This window comes from Cyrtonyx montezumae, unplaced genomic scaffold (assembly GCF_038088225.1).
Source record: "Cyrtonyx montezumae isolate F1298 unplaced genomic scaffold, pur_monq_1.0 scaffold_3, whole genome shotgun sequence".
NCBI classification, from domain to species: domain Eukaryota; kingdom Metazoa; phylum Chordata; class Aves; order Galliformes; family Odontophoridae; genus Cyrtonyx; species Cyrtonyx montezumae.
In genome coordinates, this window is record NW_027072034.1 from 145,939,671 (window position 1) to 145,963,129 (window position 23,459).

Consider the following 23,459-nt stretch of genomic DNA (forward strand, 5'->3'; position numbering starts at 1 on the left):
CCTCCTTTGAAGCAACTACACTCAGTTCAGGTCATTCACACTCATTCCAAAAGTTGCTTTAGGTATTCGTTTTTGTTGCTGGGATTACTGTGTCATTTCATTTTGCAAGGACAGCCTTAGACAAAAACAATCAAATAAGGGACATAAGCCATATCAAACATTTTTTCTGCAATTAAAGTAACAACATTAATGAAGATGTGAGAAAAAAAGAATTTAATCTAGCACAAATTCATTAAGCATTTTCCATTAAAACTTGAGAATGAATTCCTGGGGCAAATAGGAAAACCTGACCAGTAACACTAGAAGGTTAATGGGATCAATTTAATCACATTCAAAATATGCAAGTTTCAGGGAGTATAATGAAATAAAGATTCTGGTAAGCTGCAGAACTTTGCAGATATGTGACACTAACTAGTCAACTTTATAAGGCTGAAGTGTTAGGATCCTACAAGTTTTATTGCATACAATTTAAGAATGAATTTTATTGGTAAGCCATTGTTACCAGAATGAACTCTTAAGTTCCACATTCAGATAACTCTCGACATTGACCCTGAAGTCTCTTTTGATCCTGAAGAGAGTATTCAGGGAGCAAGAATTATGCTGCTGACATTTTATTTTTTTTTTCTTTTAGGTTGCTCTGCTACTTAGCCACTACAGAAAATAAATAGTAATAGAAATGTTCAAACTGAATTAAATACATTAAATCACTTACTGGCAAGACTGTACAGAATGCACGATATGATTTCACAAAATAAAATGAAAATGCACTCAAAATAAAGCCTCTAGGGCTATTTAGATAATACTAAATAAGAATTAAAATTAACATGTCCAGAAATAAAAAATAAGCATCTTACTGTTTGTACATTTGAAAATCTTTTTATTTCTACCATATGGGTTTGTTTTCCAGCAAAACCATATTGTATTCAAAGCTATGATATTAAAATCCTTAAATCCCAAAATACTGCAATAAATGAGTGCTGGAGAAGGAAGTCTATGTTCTACTGGGCACAAGCAGAACGGGTCATTACACACTAAAGATTTCCAAAAAGCTGTTAAGACAATAAAGGTTTTCCCAAGCTCCTTACTCTGTTGTTCAGAGGAACATTCAGCATTCACCCAAATCATGTTCCCGATATGATGTTTCAGAGTTTTCACTTTGTTGCACACAGAGGGCTTGGGATTGTCACAATTGAGTAACTTCTACCCCAGAAGACTGAGTGCACGCTAAAGCATTCCTTCACTTTGAACCTTTCAGAATTAAAGACATCATCTTTCAAGCAACACAAATTGCATAAACAGTGTTCTCCACAGTTTTTCTCCACACAACAGTAAGTTTGACAAGTGGAATTATTTTCTTCTCTTTATTCTGTGGTCTCCACTGGATTTGCTTCTCTCCCTCCATAACTGACCATGTCTCTTATAGTAGGAAGTAAAACTCCAGTGTCAGTCAGTGCTGTAACCGCTTAAAATTAATAGAGTGAAATAAGTATTTACAGAGTGGAGGGTGCCATCATGAGTAGATGATTCACCCATGCTCTTTTACTGACTAGAAATGTAATTTAAACCTGCTTTAGCTCTAATTTATACCCGGATCATAAGACTGGCTTTATTTCATTAAACCTTAAGCCTAACTACATCATTAACCAATTTTCAGTTTAACAGGACTGTAACATAATCATATCTACACACAATACACATACTAAACCACGAACCTGGTTAACATTTTTCCTTTGTTACCTAGAAGTTCAATATTTGAAAAACATGGAAGACAAATATTAGCAAATGTAGCACAGATAGGAACTAGAAAATGCAACAGAATGCTGTTTGTCACATAGCTGCTTTGTTGTTTTTTGAAGAATACTGAAAAACAGAAGAGACACAACTCAGAACTACTAATACACAGCATTACAACCTCAGCTGTGAACTACATTAAATCTGCTGTCAAATATTTTTTCTGCATGAAAGAAAGGGCAGAATTTAATGAATTGCTGTATGTTGCACATGAAATCCAAGCATGAAAATGCACTTCGGTGCTCAAGCTTTTTAATTTGATCCATCATCCAACATGTTCCCTGACTACCACAAAAGCAAACTATTCAAACAGTCACTTACTTTGAACTGAAGAAAAACACTGCTCAAATGTAATTTTTCAGGTGACGCACACACTTACAAGATGAAAAAGCAGGCCAAATACTGAGCATTACAAATGACTCTTTCTTCTTCAGATCATTCTTAGTAATAAAAAAAGGATTTTTTAATAAAAAAAAGATTGTACATTCTCACTTGATTTATTTTCCTTTATGTTTCGCAGATCTTCACACATTATCAAAATCAGTGTTAATCATTCTGGGAAAACTGTTACTTCTGTTATTATTTCAAAGAGACATTAGCACATTATACATGGTTTTAAACTTAACCCACTAATAATACAAAGTGAATAGTCTAATATAAGTAATTAAGACAAAGTGGGGCCAAAATTAGTATTTAACTGCTGACAAGTGACATAAGGTTACCTAAGACCTTTGCATTTCATGTGAACTTCCAAGCTATTTGCAAGCTGGCTACCAGTAGAAAACAATTCTCTGTATTCTTACCTTTTATGCATTTAAATGCAGAAATAGCCAAAACAACAGTGACGCACCACGTTCCCTTTTAGAATGTTCTCCACTAATGCACCAGGGAAGAAGGCACTTGTTATTATAACCCTGTACCTTGACTTTCAGATATGTCAAACTCTTGTGTAATAAATGACTTGGTAAAAGCTAAATGCCTTGAAATTATGCTCAAAACATTTCAGGGTAAAAATGAAAATAAAGTTACTAAATTACAGCACTCAAAGAGTATTTATAAAAGATGACAAAAACCATCACTGATGTAGTATGCAGATTTACAGAACTCGCCTCCTTCAATATTTCAATAACCTTCAAATTTTGAAAATTTTCTGTTTTGGTAATCCAACCTACAAATGAATTATTTTAAAACACTCTGGAATGAGAGATGGGCCTGTTAAAAATTAGACAGATCTCCTGAGGGAAGTTGTGGCTGTAGTGGGCAGCTAAACCTACTTCCCTAGCACTTTCTCTATTTTTGCTCAATTGCTTTGAAAAAAGTAAGGCTGAGTTTCCACTGACTCTCACAATTTATCAGATAATATTAGACTGGTTCATAGCACAGAGTAACTTTTCAGTTTCTGTAACAAATATATATATATATATATATATATATATACACACACACACTTAAGCTACATGCAATTCAATATAATTGCAATATAACTTGCAATTTTACTATTTGCAACTACTGCAAAAAAATTTGAACAGTAACTATGACTTCTGGGAAGAAAACTGCATGGAAAGAAGGAAACAGAAATAGATGTGTAGATATCAAATTCAGGTACAGAACATAAAACATCTATATCACTGGAAATAAATTACTGATTATTTCTAACAGGTCAGATGTCTAGGAACTCTTGGCTTAAAAGCTCAAGTAAAAGAAAAAGCTGTGGGTTAAAGTATAAAGATATACATATTGCTGGCTGAATGAAATATCTATCAGAAGTGTTTTTTTTCTTTTTGTAGATTTTTATTGTGAGCCTTGCACATTTAAAGCCAAGATCTCAAGAACAAAGAAACAATATATGAAATAGGAAAAATAAGCCTACAGCCTCATCAGAAGAAAAACAGTCACAGAAATAGACTGAACCTCCAGAGAGAAGAAAGGATAGCACTAAGAGTTTTCTTCTTTTTCATGGTTCTTAAACCATTTTTAGTATACTATATAAAGTGGTCAGAAACTTCCAGCCATTTTCTAGACAGAGGACAAGTCCTCCTCCTGGTACCAGACAAATGCCTCTAGTTTCTTGAAGCTAAGAGAAGCATGGCATAGTCCATTCCTTCCATTATAGATTAACACCAAAATTTCACAATAACAATTTCTATCGGACTGAACATTTATTTCAAAGATTGTATGCTAAAATGTCTCCTGCATTTGATTTACAGTATACTCAAGGGTGGAGGTTAAGTCAAGATAGTCACGATAATTAAAAGATGCATAAGTTTTTAATTAAGTTGAGCAGGTTTGTGAACAGAGAGGTTGAAATGAAGCTGTAATAGCTGGAGTGAGACCAAAAGTCAACTGATGTTTTGTCTATGTACAAAATGAGATTGTGATACAGTTTCTATCATGCTCCTCATTTTCTGTAGTTAAAGCTCTTTGTATGCAAAACTAATAAACAATGTCAGTAATTTCTTACTGCAAGCTGGCAGTTGTGAATATAAATGATGTAACACTGCCAACTCCCAGCTGCCTACTTCCAATACTCAACTTCAGATTGCCAGCTATAATGTTCAAAGTCTAAAACAGAGCTTCCCATTTCTTGCAACACGTGAATGCCTTCCAAAAGTGCTCACAGCAGGGAATAAAATCACAGCAGCATTAGAAGTCAGGCTCTGTGGGTTAGAAATATTTCCATGCTCACACAATTTACCTCAGATCTGCTATTGATACATTCACTGAAAAGGCCCTGTTAACTCCCCATACATGGAGGGGGAGCTGACCAAGGACACAAGATCCAGGACTACAAAACCAACTAATTATACAGCTTACATAGAAAAGGGGTATACACTCCTGTTCCAAAAACTACTTGAAAAGCAAAAGGACTAAGTTATATCTTTTCAGATCTTAGTTTGCCATAAGGATTTCAGCTTAGTCTATGTCTGTTTGACATCAATTCAGCACTGAAACATTAAGATATTTGCAACTCTTGGAAACACCGCGTAGTGCAAAACCTAGAAGGATCTATTTAGGTCATGTAGTCTCTGTCCCTGACAGTTTCCAGGATTCAGCTGAATAAAGCACAGTCCAACCTGGACCAAACTCAGAGCTGACACTGCTTTGAGCTGCAAGTTGGATGCCTACAGAGATCCTGTCTTTGATCAACCTGAAGTACCCCTTTAACTTCTATGAACTCTTCTGAACAAATGCTAAAAGGACTTTTTATGGAGTAAATATAAAAATACTCATAGTAATCACATCGAAAAATGATAAAAATGACTTCCTCTAACAAGTGGCTGTAAAGTAAAAGTAACCAGGATGTAAAGACAAAACTGTAAAGCCTCTGAGAGGAAGTTTGTGTTCAGAGGCAGGAGGAGACACGTACATAGATAAGGAACTTTTGGACACAGGGAATTGGAAACAGGGAAAAGGCCTAACTTGTGTAAGAACTTACAGTAGCCAGGAAAAGCTGCTGAAGGGTCCTTCAAGATAAAGATGAACTTATCAACCTAAAAGCGCTATTATTCCTCACAAACAAAAGGTTGGATGTGTGGGCTTCATTACTAGAATGTGTGTTACACTGCTCTTTCTTTGATGTTGTCCAAAATGTACTCCAGCTGCTAATAAACTCATGATTAACAGAAAGATAAAAAACAGAATAGTCACCATGGAGACATTAAGTTTTCAGCAGCACTCTTTGCTATTGAATGCCTTTGTTACCAAACAAATTTCACTTTCCCACTTCCCTTCTATCTTTTCTTCAATGTGCACTATATATTGGTCATTTTCTATGATGCTCAAAAGAAATATGGGAACTGAATTTCTAGCAGCATACACACCAGAAGATACATTAAAAATATTTGTTGTTAGTTATAGTTCATGTCATATGATGTGGGAAGTCCTACAGCTATTTAAAGGATAAAGTGGCAGTAACAGTTTAAAAATCCTTATCATAAAATAGAAAAAATATCAAAAAAGACTGTGAAAATCATACCACAGTTGTTGAGAATAAATAGATGGTATAAAATCATAATTCTGATACCTTACATGTTTCTATAGAGCATAATCACCAGGAAAGACTTTCATATTAAACTTTCTAAACCAAAATCAGTAACTCTTGTAGGCAGCAGTACAAAATTGCACAAATTATCTTTCATAAAGGATCATGAAGTAACACTATCTGGTCATTTAACATAGGAGAATGCATGAAGAAAAGCATCTTAACGCTAGGCAGATATTGTTCAAAGACTGCAATTTGTCTTCCAGGCATCTTTTTATTCTGTCACCTCTGTAATTAACTTACAATTTCATTTTAAGGTGCAAAGTTACATTATTTAACTTGTGTACCTGGTACAAATACATGTCTATGACAAGTATATAGAAGTAGATTTATGTTTCTTTTTAACTTTTTCAAGCAATTTTAGCTTACATGCAAGCATCTACTTTAACAGAAACGGGAACGGAAGTGACATGAATGAACACCTAGCCCAACTCCCTTCCCCATGACCAGGCTGCCCAAAGCCCAATCCAACATGGTATGAAGCATGTCATGGGATGGGGCATCCACAATTTATCTAGGTAGCCAGAAGGGGTCAAAGCACTCAAGAGTGAGCTGAGATTTCAGAGTAGTAGCGAGTAACAGTGAGCTGTGCTGATTCTGGTACAGTGCTTGTTAACCGGGGAAGGAAAGGCAAAACAAACCAAAGGGGCTGAGGGTGCTCACTGCATCAGTAACCTAAACACATCCTAAATGATGTTCATGCAAACAGAGGCACTGCGAAATGTTTCAGAAGCTTCTGGAACATGCATCCATCTTAAAACAAACATATGCAAAAAATGAAGATTCAGTTTAATAAACCCAATAACAACTTTGGAACGCATACACTTTTACATAAGTAATAATAACCTAGATTTCCTTAAATGTTATTCATCATACAAGTTAGAAAGATGGTGGTTCATCTTTCATCATTTGAACTAATATTACCTTGTAATATTTCACTTTAATGAAACATTTTTAAAAGTCAAGTGCATTTTTCAGCATTTTACTAGAAAAGACTACTGCGTATACATTCATTTTGCTCATGAAGTCACTGAAGCTACTCCATAGCGTTTACTCAGATTAACTAATTGTTATTTTAAATCAGAAGAAAGGACAGTCACTAATCTGAAGATTTCATTACTTAAGTAAGTTCCAAGCGACAGCAAGTTCGCAGAAAGGTAAAAAGAACCAACACAAAACCAGTCAATATGAATGTGACTAACAACATCATAGCCTACCTGTCACATCTATTCCACACATCACAGAAGAATAGAACTTACAAGGACTGAGAGAAAAGCAGCAAGATCTGCATTATGTGCTCCATTTAAATGAGGTGGTCAACACAGAGCAGAGCACAGATACTCTGTCGATAACTCAGGAACATGTGATGAGGCTGTCACTGCCAGCTGATAAACTGGCAGTCAAAATCTCAGTACAGAATATGAGATGACATGTAAGGTGTTGGTATTAGTCCATTAACGGCCTTGAAATAGAAACCACATATTTTTCCTCAGTGCCACATAGGAAAGGAAGTTACAGAAGGTGAACAGCAAGGAAAAATGATGGACTGAAAAATGATCTTTACAGCTTCTTCACAGTCTGCATGAATATAAATGAAGCAAAAATGCATTTGTCAAAGCCAAAGAAAAGGACACTGTAGTAATAAAGATGTGGGTTAATGACAGCATGGGTGAAAATGTCTGCTGGATAGAAAAGCCTGTATCTTATATTGATAAAAAAAAATCTGCAAGACAGATTCCTTACTGCAACATACTGAATATATTTTTATATTTCAGTTATGTCAACAAAATTATAACTTACTTATACTGAAAATTAGAATTAAATCTTTAATATCCAACATTTAAATCAGCATCAGCCCAACATTACTATTAACTTATAGTAAGTATGACAGATAAATCTGTCCCTACTGTCCTGTTTCCTTACCAATCTTCCAAATATCCTGTCCCTAACACTATTAAATTCAACAGCTGTATTTTCTATCAATATTTTAATTCTAAATATGCTCAAAATCATGCTTGAATGTTTTATCACTTAACATTATCAACTACTTGTATTTATCCCATGAATTAAGGAAAACTTTGAAATTACAGCTGAAGTTAGAAAAATGACAACCAATAAGTCAAATTCAAAGACGATACTATAATGATTCCTTCTACAGATGTGAATCAAGTACCAAGTGGTAGTTTTCAAGTTGTAACACTTCATAATATTACCCCAGCCGTGACATCATTACATGGTGGAAGCAACAAAAATAAGGAAATAAAAATAAAAATGAAAGCCATACACATACAAAAGCTGTCAGTGATAAGGGACTGTTACCATGTACAAGTAAACATTTGATATCTAAAAATAAATTGCTTCATATGAGGAAGAATAAATGTCACACACTTTTATTAATTGATAAGGCTGCAGAAAGACTGATTTAAGATAACAGAAACAAGTATCTTAAGAGTAAAGGTTATGGTCTATCTTTGCTCTGTCTGTAATGCTACTGATAACATACTTCATCAAATAATAAGAAAAAATATTGCCTAACCTAGCATAATCAAAATCTTTACAATTGGCCTTTGATCCAAAACCTGCTCAGTGTCTTATCTGGAACATGACCACACCCAATGTTCTGGGGAAATCATTCTGCCTTAAAAATCTTTTTTTCATTCTACCGAAAAGAAGAAGTTTTTTCATTCTACCGAAAGAGGTCAAATAGACATGTGAAAGATAAAAGCAAATTTTCACAGTAAGAACTGAGGATTCAATCCTAACTGATTAGCAGACATGTCTCAGTTATTTTATATGCAGAAAAATGCATACAACATACACTATGTGCAAGGGAAATGATTGGACATATGTACTGATAATTCTCAATATATTTTATAAACCTCAAAATTTCAGTGCAAAATATACTATGCCTAGGACTTCTAAATAACGTGAATTCAATGCAAGCATATTCATCCAACAACATATACTGAACTTATATCTTTTCAGTGTGGTTTAAAACCCCATTACTTGAGATCCTACTCATTTCCAAGAAAACTGCAACAGATACACAGAGCACAATAATACTTTTTGATAAAGCAAATTCTCAGATACAAAACACTATTTCTCAACATAGTCAACACCATTACCTATGCATTTCAGCATCGAATAGGAGCTTGTCTGCACCAGTGGAGGTGATTCTCCAGTGGGTCAGCCTTTCTTCCCACAAAACTAGCAGTAGAACTAGAGGGAATGGCCTCAAGCTGCACCAGGGGACATTCACGTTGGATGCTAGGAAAAATTTGTTCTCTGAAAGAGTGGTCAGGAGCTGGAACGGGCTGCCCAGGGAGGAAGAGGAGTCACCATCCCTGGAGGTGTTCAAGAAACATTTAGATGTTGTTACAAACGGACACGGTTTAGCAGGGAAATACTGGTGGCAGATGGACAGTTGGACTGAATAATCTTGGAGGTCTTTTCTAACCTTGGTCATTCTATGACCCACTGTCACTACTCTTGAAACACACCATCTACTGCCTCATTGCACTCATATGCACTGTTTCGTCTCCACAAATGTTCAGTAGGCATGTCAGTGGGTGCCATTTTTTCTGCATGAAGGAATTCAGTGACACACCTTTGCCTCATATGCACTTCCATGTCAGATGCTATTTTGTCATACTGCCCCTCTGCCACAATCTGTTCCATGGCAACAACAAGTAACGGGATACTGGGGAGAAGGTTCAACACCTACTGTCTTACCAACAATATCCACCTCTGAGGTCATGGGTGAACATAATAAAACAGGAGACATTACTTTTGGAGCAGCTCTCATAAAATAAGTAATCATCTACAATACAGATACTGATAACAAAGCGGAAGAATAGTGGATTTCTTTCCCCCTGTGGGGGTAAAGCATAATTTGGATAATTTATAACAATTTAGTTTAGCCATTTTAAAAGCTGACATTGTACAATTCTGGTGAAGTTTTACAGTGATAACACTAGGAACAGTATACAGAACCTCAAAGTTACTAATTGCTTATTTATGTGGTAAGTGACCTAAAGCAGTATGATAAATGTGCTCCACTGCGTTACAGATTTATGTTCCTTACACAGCCTATAAGAAATTAAACCATAAAGGCATATCTTATTTATTACATTACAGAACTAATCTGAACACAGGTAAGGAGAACAGAAACTCACAGCACTTCACCTTGAGATCATTAGTGCTATAAATACAGTTGCAATGTATTTGATAGAGAGGTGAAAAATGTTAAGAACTTTGATGCAGAATTTCAGCGGAAAATAAATTAATAGGATTAGCAGTGAATAATTATATTTGAGAGGTATGACTACCAACACTGAAATTATTTTTGACAAAATGATAAAATGAAAAAATCTGACAGTATTATCAGGTAGTATAAAAGTAGTTATGTTGTGCCCATAGGGGTTTATTTATTGCAAAGATAGACAACAATAGTTAAAGTGCACTGAATAAATTGTTTTATGAAGGAAGATAAAATAGATTGCAATGATATACGGATTCATACAATGGCTCATTTGTACAGGGCAACAAAGTTCAGTCACCTGAAAGGAAAATAAGCTTGTAACAGGCCATTTCCCTGGGGCAGGAAATGGTGTTGGCTTTGCAGTGAGGTTTGTTTACAGTCAGTTTGGAAACAGAGCTTTAATGCCTTTTAGAACTGCATGTGCATCAGAGAGAAAAATTAAATATAAAATATTACTTTGAAATGGAACTGTCACCAGTTCACAAACGTAACTGAACTTCTACGTGGCTACTGAAATTATGTGCCTATTTACACTATTCAAATCCCATTCCAAACAACTACCTGATATGCTCTTTGCTGGACAAACAGAAGATTTTGAAATGTAGGACCTGAAGCACTTTTACAACCCTTTTATTTGTCCCTGAAATATAGGCTTATTATTTTTGAAGGTTGCTTGCCTTGCTTTTTTGAAAGAAGAAACATAATCTTGTTAGATTTTGCTGCTATATTATAGAAATGGGAATTCATAAATAAGTAACCCCAGTGACGTATTTAAGCTTTAAAAACAAATCCCGTTACCTTTTCAGAAAATTTCTTTAAGAGATGCCTAGGACTTACTTATAGTATCTCCAGAAATCGTTCTCTTAATGTCTGTTTCAGCACAAACAGCACTTTTTATTTATTTAATTTCCAACCACACATTTACTACTGCTTGCAGTCTGTTACTTCAGGTCTAATAGTTTTGGAGGAACCCTAACAAACACTCATACACCTTCAGTCTTGTTGCAAGTGTTACTGTTTTGTTATAAATTCATCCCCACATAATGCTTGGAACCTAAATTTAAATAAACTCCTCCCTGTGATTGAAAAATATCCACAGATTTTTGTATTACTCAATTCTTTACTTACCTGAAAGTCCTTCTCCTCCAGAATCTCCTTCCGCCACCTGACAAGGAAGGCAGCACAGACATACAAGTGGAAGTGAGAAAAACCCTCTGGTTCAGACTAGGAAAAAATAAAAGTAATTAAGAAAAAACATCATTACAATACAGTCTTCTAATTAAGATACAGTCCAAGTGTATTTTTATGACATCCACTACTGCTACATGTGTCACCTAAATCACTTTCTATTGCTATCACAAATATGATTGTATTTGACCTGTGACAAACTTATTCATAACTAATTAACTAAGGTGAAGTATGAATTTACTTCCCATACTTAAACTCATTCTTTACAGATGTTTCTTCCATTTCTAATGTTATTCTGTTACTGTACTATCTACGCTGTGTAATGAACATCATCTTCATCTCCATTACTAAGATTACTGTAGCTCTATTTGAAATTAATAGCTTTTTCATTATAAATTCCCCCATAGTAAACTACAAGAGCACTTTAAAACTATGGTTTATAGTTATTAAAACTAAAACTTGGTATAATAATATATCTATTTTATTTCTATTAAACTGAGAAACACACAATATTTAAAATACTCCACATGGCATTTGTATCAGCACAATGAAGTAACCTTATTGCAGTCACCAAAGGAGAAGGAAAAACATCCTCCATCTCCTACTTGTCCACCCCTGGCTGAGAGAAGTGCACTGCAGGGGTTGGTACAAACACCATGTGAGCAGCTGCTGAAAGTATAGATCGTACTGTCTAAATCATTAAGTCATGAAAAGAGATAATGTCGATTATTTTCAGGAAAGTTTTAAATTTAAAACTGCTGTTAGTTAATGTTGGAAGCAGAAAAGGAAGATTTTGATCATAACATCTTTTGATAACCTTTCCCATGCTAGGAAAATTATACATGAATAACACAGTACGTTAGCACTATGTAAAACCCCAGAACATACAAAGCATATGGTAATTTTGACTAGAACTCTCCGGAGTTTGTCTTTATCAAAAAGATGTCCAATTTACAATATTAAAGCTATCATTTTTTTTTACAGAATTGTGTACTTATTACGATCCTCCTGAAAAATCCACATCTTTTATTTTAGTGCCAACATTTCCGTTGGGATGGAGATCTATCATATGTAAAACTATAAACATATCTCAAAAAACATACTTGAAAGAGGAGTGGTGCTACCACTTCTTCAGATATTATGATTTAAAATATTAAAGATAACTCTAAAAACACAGAAAGCCAAATCAGTGAAAACAACCCTCTTCCTACTTTATTCTGTAAATTCAAAGAACACATTGTATATTTCTAAATTCAGTCTTTGAGAACAATCTTTTATAAAATTTTATTTGAAAGGATGAAAAATATTTAAAATGTTTAGAATCCAGTCTAGAAACAATAACTATGTTCTACTTTTTTCTCAGCACTGTATTACAAGCAATTTCTCACTTGTAAAACAAATTTTAAAGATGTCCTTTAAAGTAATAGCATTTATCCATATGTGAGAAGCTTCTGGGTTTCTCCAGAATACACAAAATAGTCTCACAGAAGTCACAATATCTAATTTGGAAAGCAAGCAGGGTAGTGAAGTCCAATGAAAAGAGTTCTTAAGACCAACTCAACGGCCTGTGCAAGAAAACATCACCACATCCACATCTGAACAGCACTCCTTACTCTGAAGGATATTCTGCCATTGGTGAAGACTATCCGGCACGTTAGGAACAAGAGCAGTAACAAAGAAGAGAGAAAATGGTGACACTGCTTGGTGAACTAGGTTCTGCATTCAGACCTCCTTTAATGAATGGATATCCCAAGATAATTGCACCAGCCTTATCACTTCCAACCAGAGGGGAAGAAGGAAAATGGCAGCTACAGAACAGAGGCCAATAAAAGTGAACTGAGACTCCTGAACAGATACAGGGAAGTACAGAGATACTGGAAATACAGAAAAGAGGAAGACTATTCTTGAAGATGAAGCAGGAGACTGAGTAGTTTGTACATATGAAAAATTCATTTAAAATAATAATTATTAATTAGTATAGCTTATGTTTTAGATTATTTGTTATTGTAGAAATACAATAAAAATATTTTATATTTTATAATTTTCTTTATTTTATAAGGAAATAAAGATTTGTATTTCTTTAATGACTTGATATGAGCAAGAAGGAGAGAACAGAAAGGAATTTGCTCTGGTATTAACATATACATTAACTTAGTTTTTTTTCCCCACTCTCCTAAGAATATATGAGTTCTTGAAATGTGTAGGGAGGAAGGAAAGAGGATTACAGAAAACTGTCTGAGTTTCAACAGGGACACGTGTTGAGTACTGCATTTTGGTCACAACATCCCCAGGCAACACTACAGTCTTGGGGAGCAGTGGCTGGAACACTGCCTGACAGAAAGGGACCTTGGTGTACTGATGGACAGGGCAACAAGGTTGGTGAAGGGCTTGAAGAATATGCCCTATGAGGAGAGACTGAAGGAACTGTTTAGTCTGGGGAAGAGGAAAGTGAGTGGAGACCTTACTGCTCTCTTCAAATACTTGAATGGTGATTGCAGTGAGAGTGGGGTTGGTCTCTTCTCACTGGTGACAGGACAAGGGGAAATGGCCTCAAGTAGCACTGGGGAGGTTCAGGTTGGATGTAAGGAAAAACTTCTTTACAGAAAGGGTTGTTGAGCACTGGAATAGGCTCCCCAGGGAGGCAGTTGTGTCATCATCCCTGAATGTGTTTAAAAACTGTCAGGATGTGGTGCTCAGGGACATGTTTAGAGGTAGATTGTTAGAGTTAGGGTAGTAGTTAGGTTGCAGTTGGATGATCTTGAAAGTCCTTCTAACCTGAGCAATTCTATGATTCTACCTGAAAATTAAAATACTACTTTCAAAGTAAATTACAGGAACTATTGCCAAAATTGTTAATTTTGCTGTTGCACAAACTCACATAAAAGAAATGGTAGAGGTAGTAAAATTAAATCATCATAGTATCTTTTTTTCTCATAATAACCTAAGATTCGAATTCTGGCCCAAGATTTTAGCCTGTTATCATACAACAATGAGAATTCTTTGGTAACCACAAAGTCAAGATAAGTGGCTTAAAAATACTAGGAGCAGATATGCTCAAACCTTTAAAAATGGAAATTGAAAATGTTTTTGAAAAATTGCAGAAAAATATCTGAAAGTACAGAAGAAATTTTTTTCTGCAGCCTTTGTTTTTCCCCAATACAATTTTCTTCAGCTCCTTTAAATGAAACCAAATAGGTTTAAACATGCAATTTATTAGAGAAAAAATGCATATGTCCCTATAGGTTTAAAAACTCATCATGCTTCAGATATTAGCCTAGGCTACAAAGTATTTCCAATGGATAGTTTCAGACAGTTTTGGAAATTGAGTAAAACAGCTAATGCATAATTGCCTTTTCTAACACCTGCTACCTATTATACTTCTCTATTTGTAGCTTTTGAAGTTATGAACAGTTTGATCTCTAAATGTACAGAAACAGGGAGTACAAGCTAAAAGCTATTTAAAATCAAATGTAAACAATGACCTTGATTTAAATATTTTAGCAAAAGATCTCAAGACAGATGTACAACCTTCCAGAAGACTTATTTTGAACATATTGCAGACAATTCAGGGCACATTATCTAAGCACCATCTGTCATTATCAATAAAAATCATTTCGGTTGTTAACATCACAAATATCTCATTGCTCTGCAAATGCTGGATCTCCTCTACAGTTGAAATGAAAGGCGCTCTTTATACTGCACTCCCCTAACTTCCTTATTTAGACAATCACTGAAAGAATGCAAATTTTGCTGCATGACAGGACTGATTATCATCTAGCCAATGATTAGTCTAACCTGCCTCCCATACCCTGGATGCTTCAGTGTTTAGGGAGGATAGGTACATTTGCTGAGAGTAAACATAATACGTGATTATTTTTGAAGTACTCAGAATGATTAAAGCTACAAAACTGTGTCTGTGTTAGGTAATAAAATACCACATTTAACACTCACAAAATGGTTCAGAATTAAGGACTTCAAAGTGTTTTATGGTTACAGATGAAGTAACTTTACGTAACTCATCGTTCTTACTACGTAATCAAGAACAGACAGTTTAGATATAAAGAGGCTAAAGTCATTTCACTCCAAATACCCAGGATTTTCCTTAAATTTAAGAGAAAAAGTACGATCAGCTTTGAAGGTCAGATGTGTTGGCTGTTCTTCTGAGAATCATCCCTCCATCACCTGGGAGATCCATCCTCCCAGGCACCAAATCAATCCAACCCAAACCAGACTCAGAGCTCCAGTCCAAGAAGCAATACAGCACCAGTGCACTGTTAAGAGGTCTATCTACGTTTATCATGACTTATTTTTCCAAAGATTTTTGCCACTTAGAGTTTTGTTTTGCAGCAAAGAACTCCAAATATATGCTATACAGCATGTCTTTATTTAAACAGCCACCTGCTAATTCTATTCAAAGCTTTTCAGTTGTCTCAATTGGAATATGAACAACTCCTTCCTATTCACTATCTTCGTTCCATTAACCTCTCCCTTTGTAACTCCAGCATCTTCCCTGTCTCTTCCGCACATTAGAGTCCATCCCACAGTTCCTCATGTACAGGTTCTACTACCTTTACTCAGGACTCTTAAGCACCTTTCCTTGCAATTTTCTGTTTATGAAATAGGGACCAAAATGTATACAGCAAGTAAGAAGCAGACAGGACATAAACAAAGAGCTGAATAATGATATATTGTTCTCCTTTCCTAATAATTTCTAGCTTTTATTTTTATTCTTCTTATCCGCTTCTAAGTTAGCATCTTCCTCTTGTGTTGGAGTGTAGAAAACTATCTTGAATCTAGTAGTTGCACAGATAAAGTTAGGATTTTTCCAAACACATGCACAATATCACTTTATATTTGTTCTCATGGAATTTCACCTACTATTTACTGCCTGGCTGTTTTTAAGAACATGAAGTCCTGCAACTCCTTGCTGTCAACTCTTATTACTCTGAAAAACTCAGTGTTATCAGCAAACTTTGTGGTTTCATTCCTCCATCCCTTTCCCCATCACTTAAATTGAAACTGCTAAAGTCTCATCAAAAACAGCAGATTACATGCAATTTTCCTTAATTTTGAAACCTGCCTGTTGACTCATGCCATCTGTTTCCTAGCTTTCAGACAGTACCCATACAAGGGCAATTCCTTTAATTCCATAAGTTATAAAAATGCTTATTAAACAGATTTATCAGTATTCGGTTAGCACATTTTGTTTCACTCTAGCCCCAAGGAGATTGTCCCAAAAGTAACAAGTGACCAATAGCACTGTCTAAACTGAATCTAATCCAACAATAAACACAGCAACAAAGTTGAATCATTTAGTTTTTAAAGACAAAACAAATCACACCCTTACTTACAGATAGGACCTGAAAGCAGCTGCTTCTAATTCAAACACACATCAACTCATCTGAAAATTCATGGATTTGTTTTACCTTGTCATTAAAACCCTATCTTATCTAAATAAAGTTCACAATACTTTAAAAAGTAATGGTAATCAGCATTTTCAGGTCCTAACAACAAACCATAAGTATCAGAAGTATCCTATACAGGATTTTAAAAAAATCCTTTGCAAGAACTGTGTTCCCATTTCCTATATCTGCTAGGAATGTTTCAAAATGTATCTTACAAAGTTATATTAGCTTTGGCAGATTTATGCTGAAAACTGAACGATAGGCCAGTTTTCATAAAAATTAGTAGCTGGCCTCTCCAATCTGGTTAACAACAAATTGGCAACAGTTCCCAGAAGAAAATTTGTGCTATAAATTTCTGCTGTTAAATCCCAGCCACAAGGAATGCAGATCACCACTGAACTATTTTTGGGTCAATATTCTGCCTCATAAGAATGTTGTATAATGCATGCAAAATTCATGGCAAGATAATCAATATAGAATAAAAAAAAAAAGATGCTATTGAACACTACTTGCTTGATTTGATTGAACTACTATTTTAAGAAGCATCTTTCATGTAGCTTTCCACAGTAGCTTTTATTTTGAGAACAAAGTTTAAATTCTTCTCACTTGCTAACATGTTCAGCTCAAATAGAATTAAAAATAACCAACCTCAGGTGTGTATTTGACTTTTTGTCCTAGCTTTTCGGAAAAAAAAAGCGTGGGAGGAAAAAAACAATAAAACAAGTGTTTCTCATGTGGCTCAACGTGATTGATTTAAAGTATTCATCATGAATGGTATAGGATGTCAAGTGGAGTCTTGGTCAATGAGGTACCTCCACAACCAGTACCGAAAAGTGTTTTTCTTTTACAGTTACTTTTCTTCTCATGGGTATTTAGAAAAGATGGGCAAACAAGGCATTTTCCTTGGAGAATGCCTTCGATACAAAGATAAGGCTGAACTCTACACAAGAGAAAAATTATATTCTGAAACACATATTTCCAACACTACTTTGAAAAGAACCTACCTAAACATAGGCATAAGAAATACACACAATTAAACTACCAGAAAGTATGTTGATTTCTTTTATGTAATTTGACATGTCAACGAGCCCTTTCTCAGATGCAGTGAAGAATGATCAGTTTGTCAACGACATTAGTTGTACTTTGTACTTATTGGGAAAAAAAATTGTATCTGCTGCTTTGAATTTCTACAAAGCAGAAGGGAACCATAATGGCTACGGGTAAGTATTACATAGCAAGAACAGGGGTGTATCAACACAAGCATGAAATTCTCTGCAATTTTAAGTGCCAACTACAATATTATGGTGAGGGACGATACATAAATATCCTAGCTAATACACATAATTTTGTTTCCTCTAGTAAGATGAAATAAATTGTTTTCTGCAAGTTTTTCTTCTGTGCAACTATTTAAGATCAAAAACTTCAGCAATAATTAGTGGATCTATTCTAGGAAGGTACCAGTTCATTAACAAATGATAACTACATAACATTACAAGACTCATCAACAAAAACAGATAATTTACACAGTTTAGGTTTTAGAAAGTAGTTGAATACTTACAGTTCTATTTTCTTTTGTTTACTAGACCTAAAGAACCAAGTATTTTGTCTAGAGCAATTAATATGGTATCAAAGTATTTTACCAAGTCAAGGCACAGCATAATCTCTTGAAGCTGAGAGTCCCTCAGCAATTAACAGTGAGCATCAATACACTCTTCATTTCCTCCAACTGGAAGCACACATAGGCATACAGTGTATTTTATTTCTTGCATGATGAAGCTGAAGAATGCACTTCCACAGGTATACCCCTGGTCCTAGGCATTTTCCATTGCAAAAGTCTTGGGTACTCAGATCATATAAACCAGAAGAGGATATGAGGACGTGACACATGACACTAGCTGCAGTCTTTTCAAAAACACACACATGCCTGAAAAATCTAGCCCTCTGCCTATTTTGGGGAAATTCATTTTGCATCCCTAATTTAATTTAGATGACCCACACTGTAACATAAAATCCTTCTTGGAAGTAGGGTCTGAGCCATTCTTAAAAGGATGAGGTACAGTAAGATGAGGATAAAAGCAAAGCTGGAAGACTAGGAGCCCCCCAGCACAATAAAGTTTGAGAAAATCTTTTCTAAAACATGAAGCTTTTTTTTTTAGTGGGTTATAAGACCGATTTAAATCAAAATTCTCAGACAAAACATTTTCAAGAACATGCAAGTTTGGGTTATCAGAGCCTTAAGTCTTCTTATATCTTAAACTAGGCTTAAAGCTGGGCTTCAATTATTCAAACTTAACTGTCCAGCTGGAAAGAAATTTGTTTTGAAGTCTTCTGCTAATTAAGACTATGTTCATTACATCTGAAATCATTAATTTAATTTGATTTTTTTTTATCAAGTTGTGACTTGACACCAATTATTTGCAAAATGTGGTGGAAAAAAATAAAAGCTGCATTGCACTGAAATCAAAACAGATTTATCCACATAATTATTCCTAAGGATATGCTTTACCTTAACAAAGTACATAACAAAATTCAGATCATTAGTAAAAACATGGTACAACTGATTTAATGCTGAAGAACTTTGCTTTAAAGCAAAATATTTTCATACAAATATTATCCTGCTTTAGGCAAATACTGAAAGTACAAGCACCCTTTATGAGCACTTTTTCACCTGAGACAAAAACTTCTCAAGATCATGTTAATCAACATCAGATCATGCCACCTCCACAGGCTGCTTTTAAAAGGTAAAGGTGCACAAATAACCAGTGTGACTAATATTTACTAAGCTAATTCCTGATTTCACATTTTAAATTTCTAAACTATTTACCTCATGTATAACTAATTATTTTTTCCATTCATTCCCTTGATGCTGGGAAATTAATTAATGGATGCAATAGAGAAACTGTCAGTATTGCTTAAATACAGTTTCAGCATTGGCTTCATTTACATGTAGCCTTTTATTCTAAACAATAGGGCTGCTGATTTTTTTTTGTATTAAATTGTTAGTTCATTAAGATGAACACAATGGTATTCTCTTCTGCAGATATTTACTGGTTATCACATTTTGCTGAAATACATAATCCGTGATCAAGACAACCACTAGAGCTTTTAGCCTCAGAATTTCAAAGATACTGAAAGTTGTACAGTAGTTGCATAATTGCTTGATAACTGGCTATAGCTTTATCGTATTATTAGCTTTAATAAAAGTTATTAAATTATTCAGACTATAACTATAAAGAAGTGTTAGATCATTACCTCACAACTGAAAAAAACTGAATAACCATACAAATGCATACCCCACTTAGGCCAAAAGACTAAACTGAAGCAAACATCTAAATAACAGTACTAAAAACTAACACTTGCTTATTTCAACTTCTCAGAAAATAAAATATTCTTACCAGCACACTATAAAAATGTATTTCAAAGATATCCTCTCACTGGTGTTAGGCCAAACATCACTTCCAGATACAGAGGCAATGCTCAGCTTCTGGACAGAAGCTGGTATAATGATTGCAACAAACACTGAAATTAATAATTACAGCTCATTTGAGAAGGCTGCACACAGAGGATGCAGATCTTTCTCCTCGGAGATCTTTAGAAGCCACCTGGATGTAGCCCTGGGCACCCTACTCTGGATGAACAGAAATGCTGCAATTCTTAAATACCCAGTTGTAAAACCAAGGCAATGTTACCTCAAAGTAATACGTAAATATTTTGGGAAGATTTCCAATTAGATCCTGAACAGAAAACAGCATTTGTATCAGCACCTCTTGTGTTGTCTACAAAGAACAGTTTTCTAATCTAATAGAGCCTTCCAAGCTTAGCCATGACATACAGTCAAGAATACAACAAAAGGTTTTCAGCTCAACTACTATGAAGACAGTCAAGACACCACACTTTTGTTTTTAACAACCTTCTCTAACCATTAAACCACATTACAAACCTAGCAACAAAATCTTCAATTTCCAATCACAGCATTTCTCTAGAGACTAGGAAACAGTTGGAATCAATATTTTCCTCTATTTGCTGGCCTACAAAAAAGTTAGCACTTATTCAAGAAAATACTGCTTTCTTGCAGAGCAATGCTTTTTGATTCAGTCTCTACCTGAATGGATGGCAATTTTCCTGAATGTTCAATCTCATCTCATGACAATGATCTAATTGCAGCTTTTCATGACCACATGACTGCTTAACAGTATTCTTTGGCCTTTGAGCTTTGTGCTTCATTCAGATGCTACTAAAACTATCATACTGATAATGCCACAGAACCTGAAGTATACAGCTGCTGAATGCAGCAGTATCTTAACTGTCACTGATTAGAGAGAAGTATACCATCTGACATTAGTCAGCTGCTTTTCAGCTCCTTCCAGCACACAAGCTCTATAGCAGTGATTGTGTAAAACTGCAGCCTTATAAAAGTGTGGATGTCAAAAGCAACTGAGAAGCCAACACCATTACTCATTCCAAGTATTCACTCAATATCGCAAATGGAAATGTTAATAATGCATGTATTTTAATTAAATTCATTAGACACTTAATAGCTATCGCCAGGAGCTTGATCTTGTCTGAATGAAAAAGATAAGCTGCTTCTTACCAAAACAGTTAATACAAAAGGCTCATCAAGCTGATACAATAAAAAGAAATCCTCTTCAGACTATTTCTACTTTCATCCATCAACTGATTTTTACAGAAACAGAATAACAGCGATGACAGGGTGTAGCTTTGCTGAATTCTGATCTGAATGAGAAACCCACTGTATGTAATTGACTTGAGCACAACTTTATTAGTTCCAACAAAATTATTTTCTTTCAGTAAGAAAGAAAATTTCTTATTGTTTATTATTTATTATTTTTGTTATTAATTTATTATTGTTCTCAAGGTGTTAAGGTGGCTCAATAGATGCCATAGCTTCCTTAATTCTTAAATTTCTCTCAGGGCATTCATTGAACCAAGAGAAGCTCCTTGATTCAAATCTTCTCAAAATGATGGAAGTTAAAACATGATGAACAGCAGAACAGTCAAGACAATGTCGGCATTAACAGTCAGTCTTTGCATTTGTATCACTGATTAAAGACTGCAACATGAAACAAAGCCTTGTCTGGGAATAGCAACACACCTGCAGAATTGCTGCAGTTTGTTTTAGCAAGATTCCCTAGAACATAACACTAACGGTGTAAATCTCATCTTTGAAAACCAAAAGAAGAGCCCTGTCCAATTAGTGGATGGCAACACATACTTTTCTCCAGTTCAGCTGTACCATATACTAATCATTGATGCCAGTATGACAGGAAGACAAGGAGCCAAGATCCAGGACACTGCCAAGACAGTGTCAGTCTACTATTGCTCCTTCATGTGGGCATGACTGACACTCGAAATTGGAACACTGGCAGATTTGAAGAATGCTACAAAGCCCCAGAAGGGCAAGTGAAGAACACTGGTGCACAAGTTGTCTTCTCTTTAGTTTTGCTAGTGGGAATAAAGAGGAAATACAGAAACAGACATATAATACATACAAACTCCTGGCTACATGGCTGGTGCCAGTGTGAGGGTTTGGGGTTTTATTACAATGGATGATGACTATTGACTGTCAAAGAGGGATGACATCCACCTGCTTAGAAGAAGCAGGGCAATCTTTGGCAGCACGCTGGCTAACATAGCGAGGTGGACTTAACCTTGCCTAGAATATACGTCTGTTGGAAAGCAGGATGTCAAGCTCTATGTTCAAACATCAGTTTAAGTCAGTATGAGTGTTTTAATAGCTCAGACATCATTTAAGCTGCAAATTAGCTACAACTTTCCAGTAAGTACAGGACACAGAACCTTCAGCAGAAATTTGAAGTAATCTAAAATACCAGCCCTACTGAAACAACCCAAGTCACAGAACTTTCAGAAACATTTTGCAACTCATTTTATTAAAGTCTTCATGAAGGCACCTACAGAAGCTATAAACAATAACAGCTTAAAAAAAGTAAAAGAAAAAAAATGTACTTCTGTTTGATTTTCTTAGAATCTCTTATAAATTTTAACAAGCTGTAAGAAGACAACTGTGGAAAAAAAAAGACCAAACAAACAACAACAACAATAAAATACACACTGCCTGCCTTCAGGATGAATGTTATCAACAAAATGACAGAAACAAATATTTAGCAAAATAACAATTCAGCCTCTAGAAAATTACAAGAGAAATTAAAGAAAATATTGTCTACCTGATCTATGAAGAAAAATAATGATAGATAAATATACAACAAAGTATAATTAAACTGTATCAGTTCTTCAGCTTCATAATATTTTTCAAATTAAACTGATATTCCCCACAGGATTTTGTTTGTACCACTGAAGACTAGTCTGATCTTTAATTTATTATTTATTATTATTATTGCAAAAAACAAAAACAAACAAAAAAAAAAACCTCAAACTACTCTGCATTTTAAGGCTGTAAAACATGACTAGAATATACTTCTGTTGGAAAGCAGGACATCAAGCTGTAAGTTCAAGCATCAGTTTATGTCAGTACAAGAACATTCATAACTCAGACATCATTTAAGCTGCAAGTACTGCTTCACTCAGTTGCTAGACAAATCATTTTTTACACAGCTTATAGAATGGTTTGGGTCAGAAGGTATAATCTAGTTCCAAACCTCCAGCTATAGGCAGACACACCTTCCACTCAACCAGGTTGCTTAAAGCCTGGTCATCCCCAGTTACTTTGTGTATTTTGCTATTCCTTGACTTCCAACTCCCCAAAGTTATTATGATGATCATCTTATAATTTCTG

At 35.0% G+C, this 23,459-nt stretch overlaps 1 protein-coding gene across 1 annotated transcript in view; it reads right to left on the reverse strand.

The window, feature by feature from the left end:
- Nucleotides 1-23,459, reverse strand: part of TBC1D22A (TBC1 domain family member 22A) — a 150,218-nt gene that overhangs the window by 24,083 nt on the left and 102,676 nt on the right. Inside the window, exon 12 of the mRNA XM_065743568.1 lies at nt 11,223-11,318. Within this exon, the coding sequence (XP_065599640.1) occupies nt 11,223-11,318 (96 nt within the window). The remainder of the gene's footprint in view (nt 1-11,222; nt 11,319-23,459) is intronic.